General features: G+C 41.9%; 2 protein-coding genes and 1 pseudogene across 2 annotated transcripts; 2 read left to right on the top strand and 1 right to left on the bottom strand.

Annotated features, from left to right (window-relative positions):
* Nucleotides 1-54: 54 nt before the first annotated feature.
* Nucleotides 55-4,989, bottom strand: LOC136652693 (olfactory receptor 6B1-like). Its single transcript, XM_066629616.1, has 2 exons — nucleotides 4,861-4,989; nucleotides 55-1,008 (listed from the first exon to the last, which is right to left on the bottom strand). The coding sequence occupies exons 1-2, from the start codon at nucleotides 4,987-4,989 to the stop codon at nucleotides 55-57; spliced, it is 1,083 nt and encodes a 360-aa protein (XP_066485713.1).
* A 1,048-nt stretch (nucleotides 4,990-6,037) lies between these two features.
* On the top strand, nucleotides 6,038-6,946 carry LOC136652692 (olfactory receptor 11L1-like; annotated as a pseudogene).
* A 3,724-nt stretch (nucleotides 6,947-10,670) lies between these two features.
* LOC136652691 (olfactory receptor 6B1-like) lies at nucleotides 10,671-11,624 on the top strand. Its single transcript, XM_066629614.1, has one exon. The coding sequence runs from the start codon at nucleotides 10,671-10,673 to the stop codon at nucleotides 11,622-11,624; it is 954 nt and encodes a 317-aa protein (XP_066485711.1).
* Nucleotides 11,625-14,115: the final 2,491 nt, after the last annotated feature.

The raw sequence follows: 14,115 nt of genomic DNA, 5'->3' as shown, positions 1-14,115 counted from the left end.
AAAACAATTCCAATCACCAAAATTAGGCTTATTTCCATCCCCTCAATTTGTATTTCACTGAATTTTATGAATCATCTTGAATGTTTTCTTTATTGCTTCTTTCACTTCTTTGTTCCTCAAGCTGTACACAAGGGGATTGACCAAAGGGGTGAGCAGAGTGTAGAACAGAGAGAACAGTTTCTTCAGCTCAGTCAGTGAACTCATGTTTGGTAAAACGTAGACCACCATCAAGGAGCCATAGAAACAAGCAACCACAATGAGGTGTGAGGAGCAGGTAGAGAATGCTTTTTGTTTTCCAGTGGCAGAAGGGATTCTTAAAATGCTTCTGATGATGCAAACATAAGATGTCAGGGTTATTACAAGTGGGGGCAGTGTGTCTATAAATGACAATATGAAGGTGGTTATTTCAATCCAGTCTGTGTTACTGCAAGACAGCCTGATCACTGGGGAAAAATCACAGAAGAAGTGGTGAATTTGTTTGGGGCCACAGAAACTCAACTGGGAGAAGAAGTATATCATGACACTTATCGGTAGTGATCCAATTGTCCATGACCCAGCAATGAGATGCATACAAACTCTGCCATTCATGAGCATCGTGTAATGCAGTGGTTTGCATATGGCTAAATAGCGATCATAGGACATCACAGCAAGAAGGAAACATTCGGTAGTTGCAAGGTAAGCAAAGAAATACATCTGTGCGAAGCATCCATTAACAGAAATTGTTTTGTCATTGCTCAGAAAACTGACCAACATTCTTGGTGTGATGTTAGAACTGTACCAGGTCTCCAGGAAGGACAGGTTTCCCAGGAAGAAATACATGGGTGTGTGAAGATGTTGATCAAGGACCACTAAAATAACAATGAGGATGTTCCCAGCCATGGTTACAATGTAGATAGGTAGAAAGAGTATGAAAAGTACAATATGCAGATCCTCACGATTAAAGTCCAGGAGAGTAAATATCCCGGGAACAGTTTGATTTCCCCCTTCCGAGACAATGTTCAGATGCATCTAAATAGCAACAGAAGTTATCAGGAAATTATTAGATTTAAGTAATTGACAGTAGGATTCACTTTAGTTCAAGATGCGTCTGAGAATGGCTAGCTGACCATAGCCCACGCTGACAAAGCAGAACAAAGAAATGCACCATTTTCCAGCTTTTCAGATTAGGTGCCACCAATAAAATATATTGTTTTTGAGGGCACTGTTTTTGTGGGGCTGTTGCCTCAAGCTGAATGCTGCATTCCCCACCCAAAGTGGCACAATTGCAGCAACTCAAGAATTGTTTCTGAATAAATGAAGTGCAAGTGCGTCTTGTGGCTGGTGTGACCTTTATAAATGAGTTTGCACCTTTCCCCTTGCATATTGGATTTTGAATGATGCACCAACCAGCCCCCAAAAACCCATTTGCATTTCTCTGCCCATTTTTGAAGCTGCACATAGATCTGCTATTGCTTTGTGGCATCCGGGGTATTCCTATGTGGGCTGGGCTTTTAATCTGGGCTTTTAATATTTCTCCCTATCCACTCAAGTTCCCTTGCTTCAACTTGCAAATCTTCAACACTTTTAGCCCCAATTTCCAGCTTGCATGTGATGCGATTAGCATGGAAGCCACTCAGGAGCATTCCCAGTGTCTCCCAGTGAAACTGACAGTACTAAGGCTTTCACAGCCAGTATGCAAGACTTTGAAATTAGCAGTGTTTGGGCTGATAGGCCATGGTCAAATAAAGCTGTTCTCACAGAGTGCTTCGCTTTCTACTTTGTTAGGCATTCTCAAAAGGCAAAGTTACAGCAAGTGGCTCTTCAAACAGCCCAGTATAACCGATGTGACTGATGATCTGATCTTAAAGTTCCAAGTATCTATTGCTCTACCTCAATTCTTAAAGTCCTAGATACTTGTATTTTTGAGTGCTGGAGACCAAAAGTCATTCATGCTCAACATCTCCTCTCTCCTATTCAAGTTGTTCCAACATTTATAAATCTCTATGGCCTCTCTGTAAATCTGAGTGTGAAAATGACTGGCAGTGGAAATGCCTGTGTGTGCTTAAAATCCATTCTGTGCCCAGTCTCAACTACATGCTCAGCAATGGCTGATTTTTCAGCTTGTTGTAACCAGCAGTATCTCTCATGTTCTGTTATCCTTCTGTTTATACTTCTGATAGTGGTGCCAATATATACCCGTCCATAACTGCATGGTACTAGGTATACTCCTGCCACAGAGACCAGATCTCTTGCATCCTTAGACAATCGCTAAGGGATCCTAAGTATCCGGGTATCTGCACCAAGGTAGTGTGGGTCCTGGGACAAAACCCTGAACTGCATTTCCCATGACTTCTGTCCATCTCCCATGACTCCCGTCCATCTCCCATGACTCCCCCACAGTCAGTTAGTTTTCAGAAATCAGCTAGGCTGGAATTGTTTTCTGATGGATTTGGGCTCTCAGATAGTATCTAACCTAACCAAGCTTGTATAGAGTTGGGGTGAAGGGGATAAGTACCTGACTCTACTAGCTTCCAAGTTCTAGCTGCTATTTATGATTTTTCATTCTCCTGCCTCTGAGTGAGGTGGTAGCAACTCGGGTTTGGCTCCACTTGCCTATCCCTACGTTTGTGAGAGAGAAGTTTGCATTACTTTCTTTTTATATCCTGATTTTCCATCCCTGTGAATGTGAAACTGGAACCGTAATCAAGCACATCTAAATTATCTTTGATAAGAAAAGCTATTTTCATTGATTGTGGATAGCGCAGCCACATTACCACTGAAACTGTTTTCATGAATCCTTACCTTAAAGCCAGAAGGAAGCCTGATTATTTCACTGCCTTTTAATACACAATTCTGAAGGTTGGATATCATTCATTCTGCAGATCATCGACATCCATCAGCTTTCAAATGTATGTCATGGAAAAACCATTTTGTAAGAAATTGAAATCCAGTCCTTCAAGCTTCAGTTCAGATCTCCTTTTAGTTTGATGATCTTCAGCAACAGCGAAAAGTGGGATGTCAATATTGGTGCATGTTTTCTATGAGTAAACACAATGCATCTGCTTGTGATATAAATGTTCAAATCCATTAATCAGTCTGAAAAGAAACCAGCTGAGATTAAGTGTGAAGGAGGTGACACCCAAATCCTAAGGGCAATTCGCATCTGCTGAAGAAATTGCTAATTATGAAAATTCATTGACGCTGTGATAAAAATAATTGTCACTTGAGGGAGAGGGGACAGGCTTGAGCTACAGATAAAAGAATTACACAAAGAGGTCCTTCCAATACCTCTCAATGTTGAAAAATGATAGAAATTAGACTGAAGAAATCCTCACAGCCCAATTCTGTGTGAGGCTTATGGTGGTAGATTTTGCAATCCTGGGCTAACCACTGTAGCCGTGCTTTTGTCAGTGATTATGTCTATCTCCAATATGGTATGAAAAGCTTCACCGCCTGAATTTTGCATAAATCTGCCCTTTTAAAGGAACTATTAAAGGGCAGACCCATCAATTTTTCCTTTGGTGTAGTGTTAATCCTCATATAAGGTAGACCACATCATCCTGATTGCCATTATCCTCCTACTGCTCATGGCATCCTTACGGCTGTGTGCCTCAATCAGCCTGTTTGGATATTTACAACACTGGGCGAAAAGCAACACGGCACATCATGGTTGATATATGGGCAATTGCGGACCTAGCCCCTGTGCTGCCCCAGGGCACAGGACCGCAACATGACGCCTCCCCACAACACACTGCCCCTAGGGATACTTATCTCTGCTATGGAGACTCGTGTGACATTCCTCAACATTTGAGGCCTCCAGAGTGCCTTTTATGGTTTTCCAATGAAAACCAAAAGTACTGTTAAAGGCACTGAGAAGACTTTTGGAGCACCCATAGCCACAGCACTGGGCTTCGCCTGCCCCCCCCCCCCCGGAACAGTTCTGGAGGGCAGACGGAGGAGGCAGCAGCTGTGCAGCAGGTGGAGGCGGTGGTGTGGCAAGTGAGGTGGAGTCACCCCAATGGGGCCAAGAAGCATGGCGACTGGGGCTTTTGCCCCCTTGCCTCCCAGGACCACTACTGTATATGGGCACACTGGTGCATTCCAGGAACATTCCAAAGGCACACTTTCCCTTTCAGCTCTCATTTGACTAGTCTCTGTGTGAAGTAAAATTTTCTAGTGACATATATATGACATATATGTTTCTAGTGACATAAATGTGGAACAGGATAACTCCATAGCCAATGAATCAAATCAACAACACTTCCATCTTACATTAGGTCCTGGTTGCTTCATTAAGTCCAGTATGACATGCCTTCTGGTCAGTATGAATGCAAACATTTCAATTCTGTTCCCTACCATGTTGTAGCATGTAGGTACACCGTAGAGCCATGCACTGCCTGATACAGTGGGGAGGGGGAATCCAATGACCTGCCAAGAGCTAAGGGGAAATATATTCCTCTTACATCTGTGTAGGCCCTAGGTAGCTCATGGGTCTCCTCGGACCTAAGTCATCTATATAACTAATGTAAGTCCAAGGAGAGCCGGGGGGGGGGTGGGCTGCAAAGTGAGGGATATGGTCCTAAGGGTCGAAAAGGGCCCAACCCCCACTGCCTCTTCTGCCTCCTCCTCTTTTGGGGAAATATAGTTTGGCTTGAGGCTGAGGGAAGGCTGCAAAGGGCAGCTGAGGCAGTAACTGTGGCAAGTCTCCTTTCACTCCCTTCAGTTCCCTTTGTCCTTTCGCCAATGTCCATGCAACTTTCAGTGGATGATTCCACCAGTTATCTGCCACTGTGCCATCCACTTCCAGTATCTTCCCTTCTCCTGCCAAGTAGCATGGCAGGCAGGGAGGAGGCAGGGAGGCTCCACTACAGGTTGTCATACCCTGGAGGGTGATGGGTGTTCCACCTGAGCCTCCATCAAGCAGAGACCCATGCCACATTTGGTGGCAGATCGGCACTCCTTTGCTGTCAGAACAGCAGGAGACAGCTGCCCAGCCAGCAATTCAGCCATGCACGCAATGACATGATGATGTCATAGCATTGCTGCCAAGTCACTTCCGGGTGCTGTGCATTGCTCCTTGTGCATTGCTCTAAAGGTGTTGTGTGGTGTGGGAGGGTAACACCCACCCAAGGCAGCGTCCATGCTGGCAACACCTCTGTTTCTGCCCCAAAGTAAATTGTAGGAACTTTGGAATAAGGAGAAGGAAAGGAGAGGAGAAAAGATCAACAGTTTGCAGGAATTGGTTGATCCAACCTTGCTTGCCAAGTTTTGGATCAGAGTGTTTCAGGACGCTAAGCACCTTTACTCAAATGTTTTCACCAACCCTAAGCACCATCCAGAGGAGATGAACCTAAAATCACATGAACCTCCATGTCTGATCTGAAGAGGTACAATTCAGGGACAGGTTTCCATCTCATTTAGTTTGCAAATGCACTCACATTTCTCCTGATCGGAGAATGTCATGGTGATAAAAAGTTAGCACACTTTTTTTCCTGAAAGTTTGTGTTTACTCCATTCAGTCCCTCCCCACTGACATTCTCCCATGATAGAATTCTCTTTTGTAGACAATAATTGTGCTTTATTTCTTTTTCTTTTTAACTAGGTATTTTCCCACAGTGAATAAATAGATGATGCAACTGAATGTGATGTGTGACTGTGCATTTAAATAGCACTGCAAACCTATACTATGCAATATCCTTTCATCTGAAGAAAAAATAGTCACCCATCAACAGGTAGTCCAAATAAATTTCAACTTCCAAAGGATGCATGAATGAAATCTTCTAGAAATGGGCAGAAATCCTAAGCAATCCTCAAACATGCATTTGAGATAATACCCAAGGAACAAATAGTGTTTGTTCATGCTTGTGGAATAGGTTATGCTAGCATGCTTGTTTAATCTCCTTTGTCTGTTTGAACTATGCTCAGATATTTTGAACTACATTTACACCTATAGTGAATTCTGGAGTCATTACTCAAATCTGATTATTTATTTGTCATTAAAGTTGCTATTTAGATGCATCTCATAATCAGTCCAGAAGGAAGAAACCAAACGGCTCCCATGACATTGATCCTCCAGGACTTTAACAATGAGGAACAATCCTTTTTACTTTTTATATTGTTTCTACCTATCTATATCATAACCGTGGCTGGGAATAGTCTTATTGTTATTCTGGTGGTCCTTGATCAGCATCTTCACACACCCATGTATTTCTTCCTGGGGAACCTGTCATTCCTTGAGACCTGCTACAGCTCAACCATCATGCCCAGGATGCTGGTCAGTTTTCTGAGTGGGGACAAAACTATTTCTATTAGTAAATGATTTGTACAATTGTATTTCTTTGGACTACTGGCAACAACAGAATGTTACTTCCTTGCAGTGATGTCTTATGATCGTTACTTAGCAATATGCAAACCGTTACATTACACAATGCTCATGAATGGCAGGATTTGTGTTCTTTTGATTGCTGGGTCATGGATAATTGGATCACTCCCTGTTAGTGTCTTGATATCTTTAGTGTCTCAGTTGACTTTCTGTGAAACCAAACAAATCAATCATTTCTTCTGTGATTTGACCCCAGTGATCAGGCTCTCCTGCAATGACACTTATTTGGTTGAAATCACCAGCTTCATATTCTCCTCTACAGGCACTCTAGTGCCATTCTTCATAATCCTGATATCTTACATTTGCATCATCAGAAGCATTTTGAAAATCCCATCCACTACTGGGAAGCAGAAGGCATTTTCTACCTGCTCCTCACACCTCACTGTGGTTGCTTGCTTCTATGGCTCCTTGACAATTGTCTACGTCTTACCAAACATGAGTTCACTGAGTCACTTGAAGAAACTGTTCTCTTTGTTCTACACTATACTCACCCCTCTGGTTAATCCCATCATCTACAGCTTGAGAAACAAAGAGGTAAAGGAAGCCATGAAGAAAACCTTCAAGATGCTTTATAGAAAGTGTTAAAACTCAGAAGAAAATGACACTGTATATGGTTTGTAATATGAATTATGTGCAGTGGCAGTTATGGTTCTTTCTTCCACACACTATGTCTATTTCTCCCACAAAGGAGGTAGAATCCTGAAAATGTATTTCAGCTTGGTTTACTGCTGTTGGGCTTTCAAATGCTGAAAAATCCACCAAAAAGCATTCTTAACCAGGATACATTGACTGTCAATAGTATATATAATTTAGATCACAATTATTTCATTCCTATTCATACTTTGAAAAATGTAAAGAAACAAATTCCCTGTTTTTAACCTCAATGCTGTTGAGATCTTTTTTTGGGGGGTGGGAACAAATTGAATTGTAGTGGAGGATGTCATTATTTATGATGGAAAAGCTAGCCAAATCCTTCTAAAATGCAGAAAACCTAAGCTTAAATTGTCTTTATTCAAGGGGAGGGAGAAGAGTTTCCTGTACGTAGTAGTTGTCCACATTAGAGGAAAAGTTTTGTCTGGATCTTTCCCTTGTTTATTGGTTTATTACATTCCAATTTTTTGTTGCTTGTGGAAAAATTCCAAAGCGTGACTCCCCACTAGGGACCTGTAATGGAATGTCCAGAACTCTACCACCAGGGCCTAGGAGACAGGGGTAAAGGGGGTAATTTGTACCCAGGCCCAGGGTCTAAAGGGAGGCCCAGAAGCCAAAGGAGGGGGCCTAGAAGTTTCCAGGGATCTGACATTTTCCTATCTACTCAGACTTGTTGCCCATATGGGATGCTGGGGTCACTACTGATGCCACATGGGTGGGTAGACCTGGGCTCCTATGACTTTTCCAGCTGTCTCTACCCTCCCCTCACCCTGCTTTGTCCCTCCCCGCTCCTATTCTGCTTGTCCGCCGCCACCCTCCCCTACTCTGTTTCACCCTCCCCCTTTGCAAAGGGGCCCAAAAGAAACTTTGTACCCCCTGATATAATTCCTCTCAGAAGCCCTGTCTACTACCTCACACTGTACATGTTCTGTGGACTCATACCTTTTTTCTGATACACTTCAGAGTAATTCCAGTTTCTCTAGAAGGAAAGCAGCGTGAAAACCACTGGCTTATGGAATCTGATCCCAACTTTCTAACTGTGCCTGCTGCTACTGATATTGTTTTGTATCAATTTCTTGAAGATTCTTTCTTGCTTTCGTGATCCTTTAGATAGCCAGGTGAAATATCTCTATTTACCTGTTGATGCATATCTCCTATTAAAATAAGAGAGTAAAACATGAATTTTTCCATGTATATTTATATGTGTTCCGATCGACGCACACACACAAAATACAAAGGACTATATAGCAACTTTTGTGCTCATTCACCAAAACATTTTTAAATTTTATTTCCATTGTTATTTAGATTATTTATACGCACACAGCCCCAAACACATACAGTTGACTGAATTACATATTTCATTCTTTTATATTTGTTTGGAAAAATCAAGTAAAAACTTGAGCAGAGAGTGCACTAAAAGACTCTGAGGGCCCAATCCTATCCAACTTTCCAGTACCAATGCCAGCTTTCCAGCCTGAGGTAAAGGAACAAATGTTCCCTTACTTTGAGGAGGTCTTCATGACTACACTCCCCACCACAGGATGAACTGCTTAGTTCAAATAAAAACAAATTTCCCTTTGGCATGACTGCGTCAGTGCTGGAAAGCTGGATAGGATTGGGTTCTAAAAAAGCAAGAGCATGTTTACATTGGGCATTGTTTTAAGATAAGATTTCCATAGATGTGTGTGTGTGTGTGTGTGTGTGTGTGTGTGAAACTCTCTCTCTCTCTCTCTCTCTCTCTCTCTCTGTATATATAGTATATACATCTCTCTCTCTCTCTCTCTCTCTCTCTCTCTCTCTCTCTCTCTCTCTCGCTTCCATTTCAATTAGATAGTTATGAAAACATGTCTCCTTTCTGGAATATTACAATGTAAAATTGGTAGGGTTGATAGAACTGAACTCTGTGAATTTGTTCAATCCCTATTTAAAGCCATCCAACCTAGTGGCCATCAGCATGTCTTCTGCCAAGGAAAATGGCAGAAGAAGCGCTTTTTCAGGTGTTGCAATTGCACAACTTGTGCAACTTTAATCAGTTTATTTCAATCATTTTTTAATCAGCCTCGTTTACTGTTAATTTTTCAAGGATGAACCTTTTTCAGAAATATTGTTATTATATTTCCATGCATTTCATGGTATTGCCATGGTGTCATATATAAAAAAAGGGGGCACAGGTTTCTGTTTTATGGAGTCTCTTCCAGTGAAATTTGGCACGTTCAGAACTTTGGCAATTTTTTTAGGTCAGGGGCTAACCTTTGTCCCATTGGAAACTTTCACTGAAAGGTAAATACACCTTGAGCCTGATCCTGTGCTTCCTGTCTGTTGATGGAACCACACTAGAAAGGCACACACTGTATCCAGTTAGAGAGATGGATCGGAAGGCTTCAGAGGGCAAATGGGAATTATTTCTCCTTACTCTTCCATAAGCCTCCCATTCGCTGATGGTTCTCCTTGGATCTGCATAAGGTTTCTAGGAATTCAGAAGGACAAGTACTGCTTAGTTCAAATAAAAACAAATGATAGTGCCATCGAATGACCAAACAATGGAATGATCTGGTAATACCAATATACAAATATGAAAAAGCAACAGTACTTGATAAATTTTGCCCATCCATTTGGCCATTTCAATTCCATGTAAATATTGCATTTTTTTTCTTCAGCAATTATCTTTTTACTCATTATCCAATTATTCCCCTTGAGTATATTGCTCCCATTAAACAATTACTATTTTCCTCTCTTCTTCGATGACTTTTAATGATTAAAAGTTTCTACACTGGTCTCTAATGTCCCTGATGTTTTGAAGTTTTCTTTAACTCTCTACTGAGTTCTTAAAGCTGATTAGTTGATTTGGATCTTTATATAGCCCACAAAGTCACTGTATTCAACAACAGTTCAACAGACACATTCAACATTTTATTGTTGCACAAGATTGCCAGTGTTTCAAGGAAATTTTCTGAATGGAAGCATTCATTGGGTGCAGGATTTTGAGTTCTATGATAATTTCTTCCACCTGTTGCCTGAGAAAGGCAACCACATGATCAAGTCCAAGATGTGTTGACTAAGGTAAAGAAACCCGTATACTCTTTATGACCAAAGTTGTGGCCTGATCCAAAATGAGTTTGAAAATTGAGGTTTAAACTACTTAATGGTGCATGTTAATACAGTCATAGATTAGGCAGTAGATGTAGGTGAACAAAGGACATGCACTGGAGCATGCCAGAAGACCATTGAGAGGAGAGGAGGCAGAGTCTAGCAGAGAGACAGCAAGGGTTGTACAAGTGGATCACTAGCAGAGTGCCTAAGTCAGAGAACCCATTTCGCTGGATTGACCACTATGTACTGATTACTGCTGGTAGTATTCAGTGTGCCATCAGTGAGTAGCTGAGGCATCCAATGTGCAACCCAGTGCAGGATTTTGCCCAGGCTGCCAGCAACCTGGTGCCAGCACTGAACTCAGGGATTTATCCCCTACAGCTGACTCCATTCACAAAGTTTTCTGGGCAATTTTGTAGTTAAAACACCATATGGGGTTTCCTGTGGAACACTTTGTCAGCTTGGGCTACAATCAGACAGCCTTCCTTGGACATGTCTTGAACTAAACTGACTCCTGCAGCCATGACTAAACTCTAATGATTTTGGTATAATTTCTGCTGTGATTTAGATGCATCTGAACATCAACACACAAGAGGAAAACCAAACAGCTCCTGTGGCATTTATCCTGCTGGACTTTAACAACGAGGATCTACACATTTTGCTTTTCATACTGTTTCTCCCAATCTTTATTGTAACAGTGGCTGGAAATATGCTCATTGTTATTCTGGTGGTCCTTAATCAGAATCTTCACACTCCCATGTATTTCTTCCTGGGGAACCTGTCCTGCCTAGAGATTTGCTACAGCTCTAACATAATGCCAAGAATGTTGACCAGCTTTCTCAGCAGGGACAAAACTATTTCTATTATTGGATGCTTTGTACAATCGTATTTCTTTGGTGGTCTCGCAGCTACTGAATGTTGCTTTCTCGCAGCAATGTCTTACGATAGCTATTTAGCAATATGCAAACCTTTACGTTACAGAACGCTTATGCATGGCAGAATCTGTGTTCTTCTGATGACTGTGTCATGGATAATTGGATTACTACCTGTCAGTGTCTTGATATCCTTGGTGTCCCAGTTGCATTTCTGCGGACCCAACAAAATTGATCATTTCTTCTGCAGTTTGACCTCAGTGATGAGACTCTCTTGCAGTGATACCCATTTAGTTGAAATGTTCACCTTCATGTTCTCTGCCATTGTCACCATGCCCCCACTTCTCATAACTTTGGCATCTTATGTTTGCATCATCAGAAGCATTTTAAGAATCCCATCTACCACTGGGAAACAGAAGGCATTTTCTACTTGTTCCTCCCACTTGACTGTGGTTGTTTGCTTCTATGGCTCCTTGATGTTTGTCTATGTCTTACCAAACATGAGCTCATTGCGTAATTTGAAAAAAATGTTCTCTCTGTTCTACACACTGCTGACCCCCTTGGTCAATCCTATTGTATACAGCTTGAGAAACAAAGAGGTGAAAGAAGCGATAAAGAAAACATTCAAGTTCATTAACAGAATTCATTGAAATTAAACTGTGAAGTGCAAGAAAAAAAATCTTAGTCCCCTTGACTTTATGACTTGAATGCTTTCCATATCTGGAATTTATCTGGAGGCGTTTGACACGGTCCCTCACCAAAGGCTACTGAAAAAACTCCACAGTCAGGGAATTAGAGGGCAGGTTCTCTCCTGGATGGAGACCTGGTTGAAGACCAGGAGTGGGTGTCAATGGGCAATTTTCACAATGGAGAGAGGTGAAAAGCGGTGTGCCCCAAGGATCTGTCCTGGGACCGGTGCTCTTCAACCTCTTCATAAATGACCTGGAGACAAGTTTGCAGACAACACCAAACTTTTCCAAGTGGTGAAGACCAGAAGTGATTGTGAGGAGCTCCAGAAGGATCTCTCCAGACTGGCAGAACGGGCAGCAAAATGGCAGATGCGTTTCAATGTAAGTAAGCGTAAAGTCATGCACATTGGGGCAAAAAATCAAAACTTCACATATAGGTTAATGGGTTCTGAGCTATCTATGACAGATCAGGAGAGAGATCTTGGGGTGGTGGTGGACAAGTTGATGAAAGTGTCGACCCAATGTGCGGTGGCAGTAAAGAAGGCCAATTCTATGCTTGGGATCATTAGAAAAGGTATTGAGAACAAAACAGCTAATATTATCATGCCGTTGTACAAATCGATGGTAAGGTCACACCTGGAGTATTGTGTCCAGTTCTGGTCGCCGCGCCTCAAATAGTGGAAATGGAAAAGGTGCAAAAGAGGGCAACTAAAATGATTGCTGGGCTGGGGCACCTACCTTATGAGGAAAGGCTACAGCGTTTGGGCCTCTTCAGCCTAGAAAAGAGATGGCTGAGGGGGCACATGATTGAGACATACAAAATTATGCATGGGAAGGATAAAGTGGATAGAGAAATGCTCTTTACGCTCTCATATAACACCAGAACCAGGGGACATCCACTGAAATTGAGTGTTGGGAGAGTTAGGACAGGCAAAAGAAAATATTTCCTTACTCAGCGTGTGGTTGGTCTGTGGAACTCCTTGCCACAGGATGTGGTGACTGCATCTGGCCTGGATGCCTTTAAAAGGGGATTGGACAAGTTTCTGGAGGAAAAATCCATTACGGGGTACAAGCCATGATGTGTATGTGCAACCTCCTGATTTTAGAAATGGGCTATGTCAGAATGCCAGATGCAAGGGAGGGCACTAGGATGCAGGTCTCTTGTTGTCTGGTGTGCTCCCTGGGGCATTTGGTGGGGCCGCTGTGAGATACAGGAAGCTGGACTAGATGGGCCTATGGCCTGATCCAGTGGGGCTGTTCTTATATTCCAATATGTGATTATGAATGCGATATGTTTTGCCCATTCTTAGTCATGGGCACAACCACCTAGGAAAAACTCAACACTGATGGGCCTATAGCCCCTGCCTCAGACAATAGGTATTCATACAACCAAGATATACATTCTTTGTTCACAAAATAATGATACATTCTATGGCTAGAAAAGAAACAGAAGTCTTCATTTTTGTTCAGTAGTGGAAACGCATGAAAAAATTGCATTTCACTGTGTAGCTTCTCTCTCATTAAATTTGTTATCAGAGGTCATTGGAATTCCCACACACACACCCAATCATAATATTTACAGTTATAGTAAATATTATATTATTATATATTATAATATTATTATAATTATAATAATTATAATATATTATAATATTATAATATTATATATTATAATATTATAATATTAAATATTATATTATTGGGGATGTTGTAGATATTCTTCCAAGTCAAACTATTCTATCCTCTGAAGAGACTACAGAGAATCGGGAGCCATGGTTTTTAAATTTCTCTCTTGAGTGCAATGCTGAGAATACTGGGGCATTTTTATAGGTACATAAAGTAGTGACTGGACCTGTTAAGCTTCACCAACATGTTGTATAACCAAGCATGAGCCCTATAATGGACATAAGATAATCGACTCCTGCTGTTGCATATTACCAGGAAGGATCAATAGTAATAGGCAAGCTGTCCTACAAGCATGATTTGCCCACATGTCCAAAGAATATATGAAAAAGAGGTTTGAATGGACACAATTTAATGAATTGGTTCCAATCCTATCCTATCCCCTAGCTGACCACCCATGCCACAGCTGTGGCACTACATCCTGCAAAGGGGGGCAGTCCTCTGGGTAAGGCAACATTTGCTTTCTTACCTGGGGGTAAGCCCCTGATGCCCGGATGGGCCTACTTGGACCTGCACCAGAAAAATTGCTGGTTCATGGCCTGTTATAGGAGGAATGGGTTTGGGAAATGACTTTAGATTTGGCAGACACAGCCATCACCAAACTCCAGTGAGCCAACGGAAGAAGGTGATTTAGCGGAGAGCTTTGAAATACACATACAATAATGAAGGCTTGGGGGGAGGGGGTTGTTATGAGAATCAATGAGGGGAGACAGATCACCAATCCTGTTCCACTGGCCAGGTTTTGAGCACTACATCTGTCTGAGCAGCA

Source organism: Tiliqua scincoides, chromosome 5, assembly GCF_035046505.1.
Source record: "Tiliqua scincoides isolate rTilSci1 chromosome 5, rTilSci1.hap2, whole genome shotgun sequence".
NCBI classification, from domain to species: domain Eukaryota; kingdom Metazoa; phylum Chordata; class Lepidosauria; order Squamata; family Scincidae; genus Tiliqua; species Tiliqua scincoides.
Note: the sequence above shows the minus strand (reverse complement) of the source record. Positions and strands in the feature narration are given on the sequence as shown.

Coding starts and splice junctions, on each gene's coding strand:
- LOC136652693 (XM_066629616.1), bottom strand. CDS start 4,989: ATGGCTGAATTGCTGGCTGGGCAGCTGTCTCCTGCTGTTCTGACAGCA. Junction 1,009..4,860: donor AACACCCATCACCCTCCAGG/GTATGACAACCT, acceptor GTTGCTATTTAG/ATGCATCTGAACATTGTCTC.
- LOC136652691 (XM_066629614.1), top strand. CDS start 10,671: ATGCATCTGAACATCAACACACAAGAGGAAAACCAAACAGCTCCTGTG.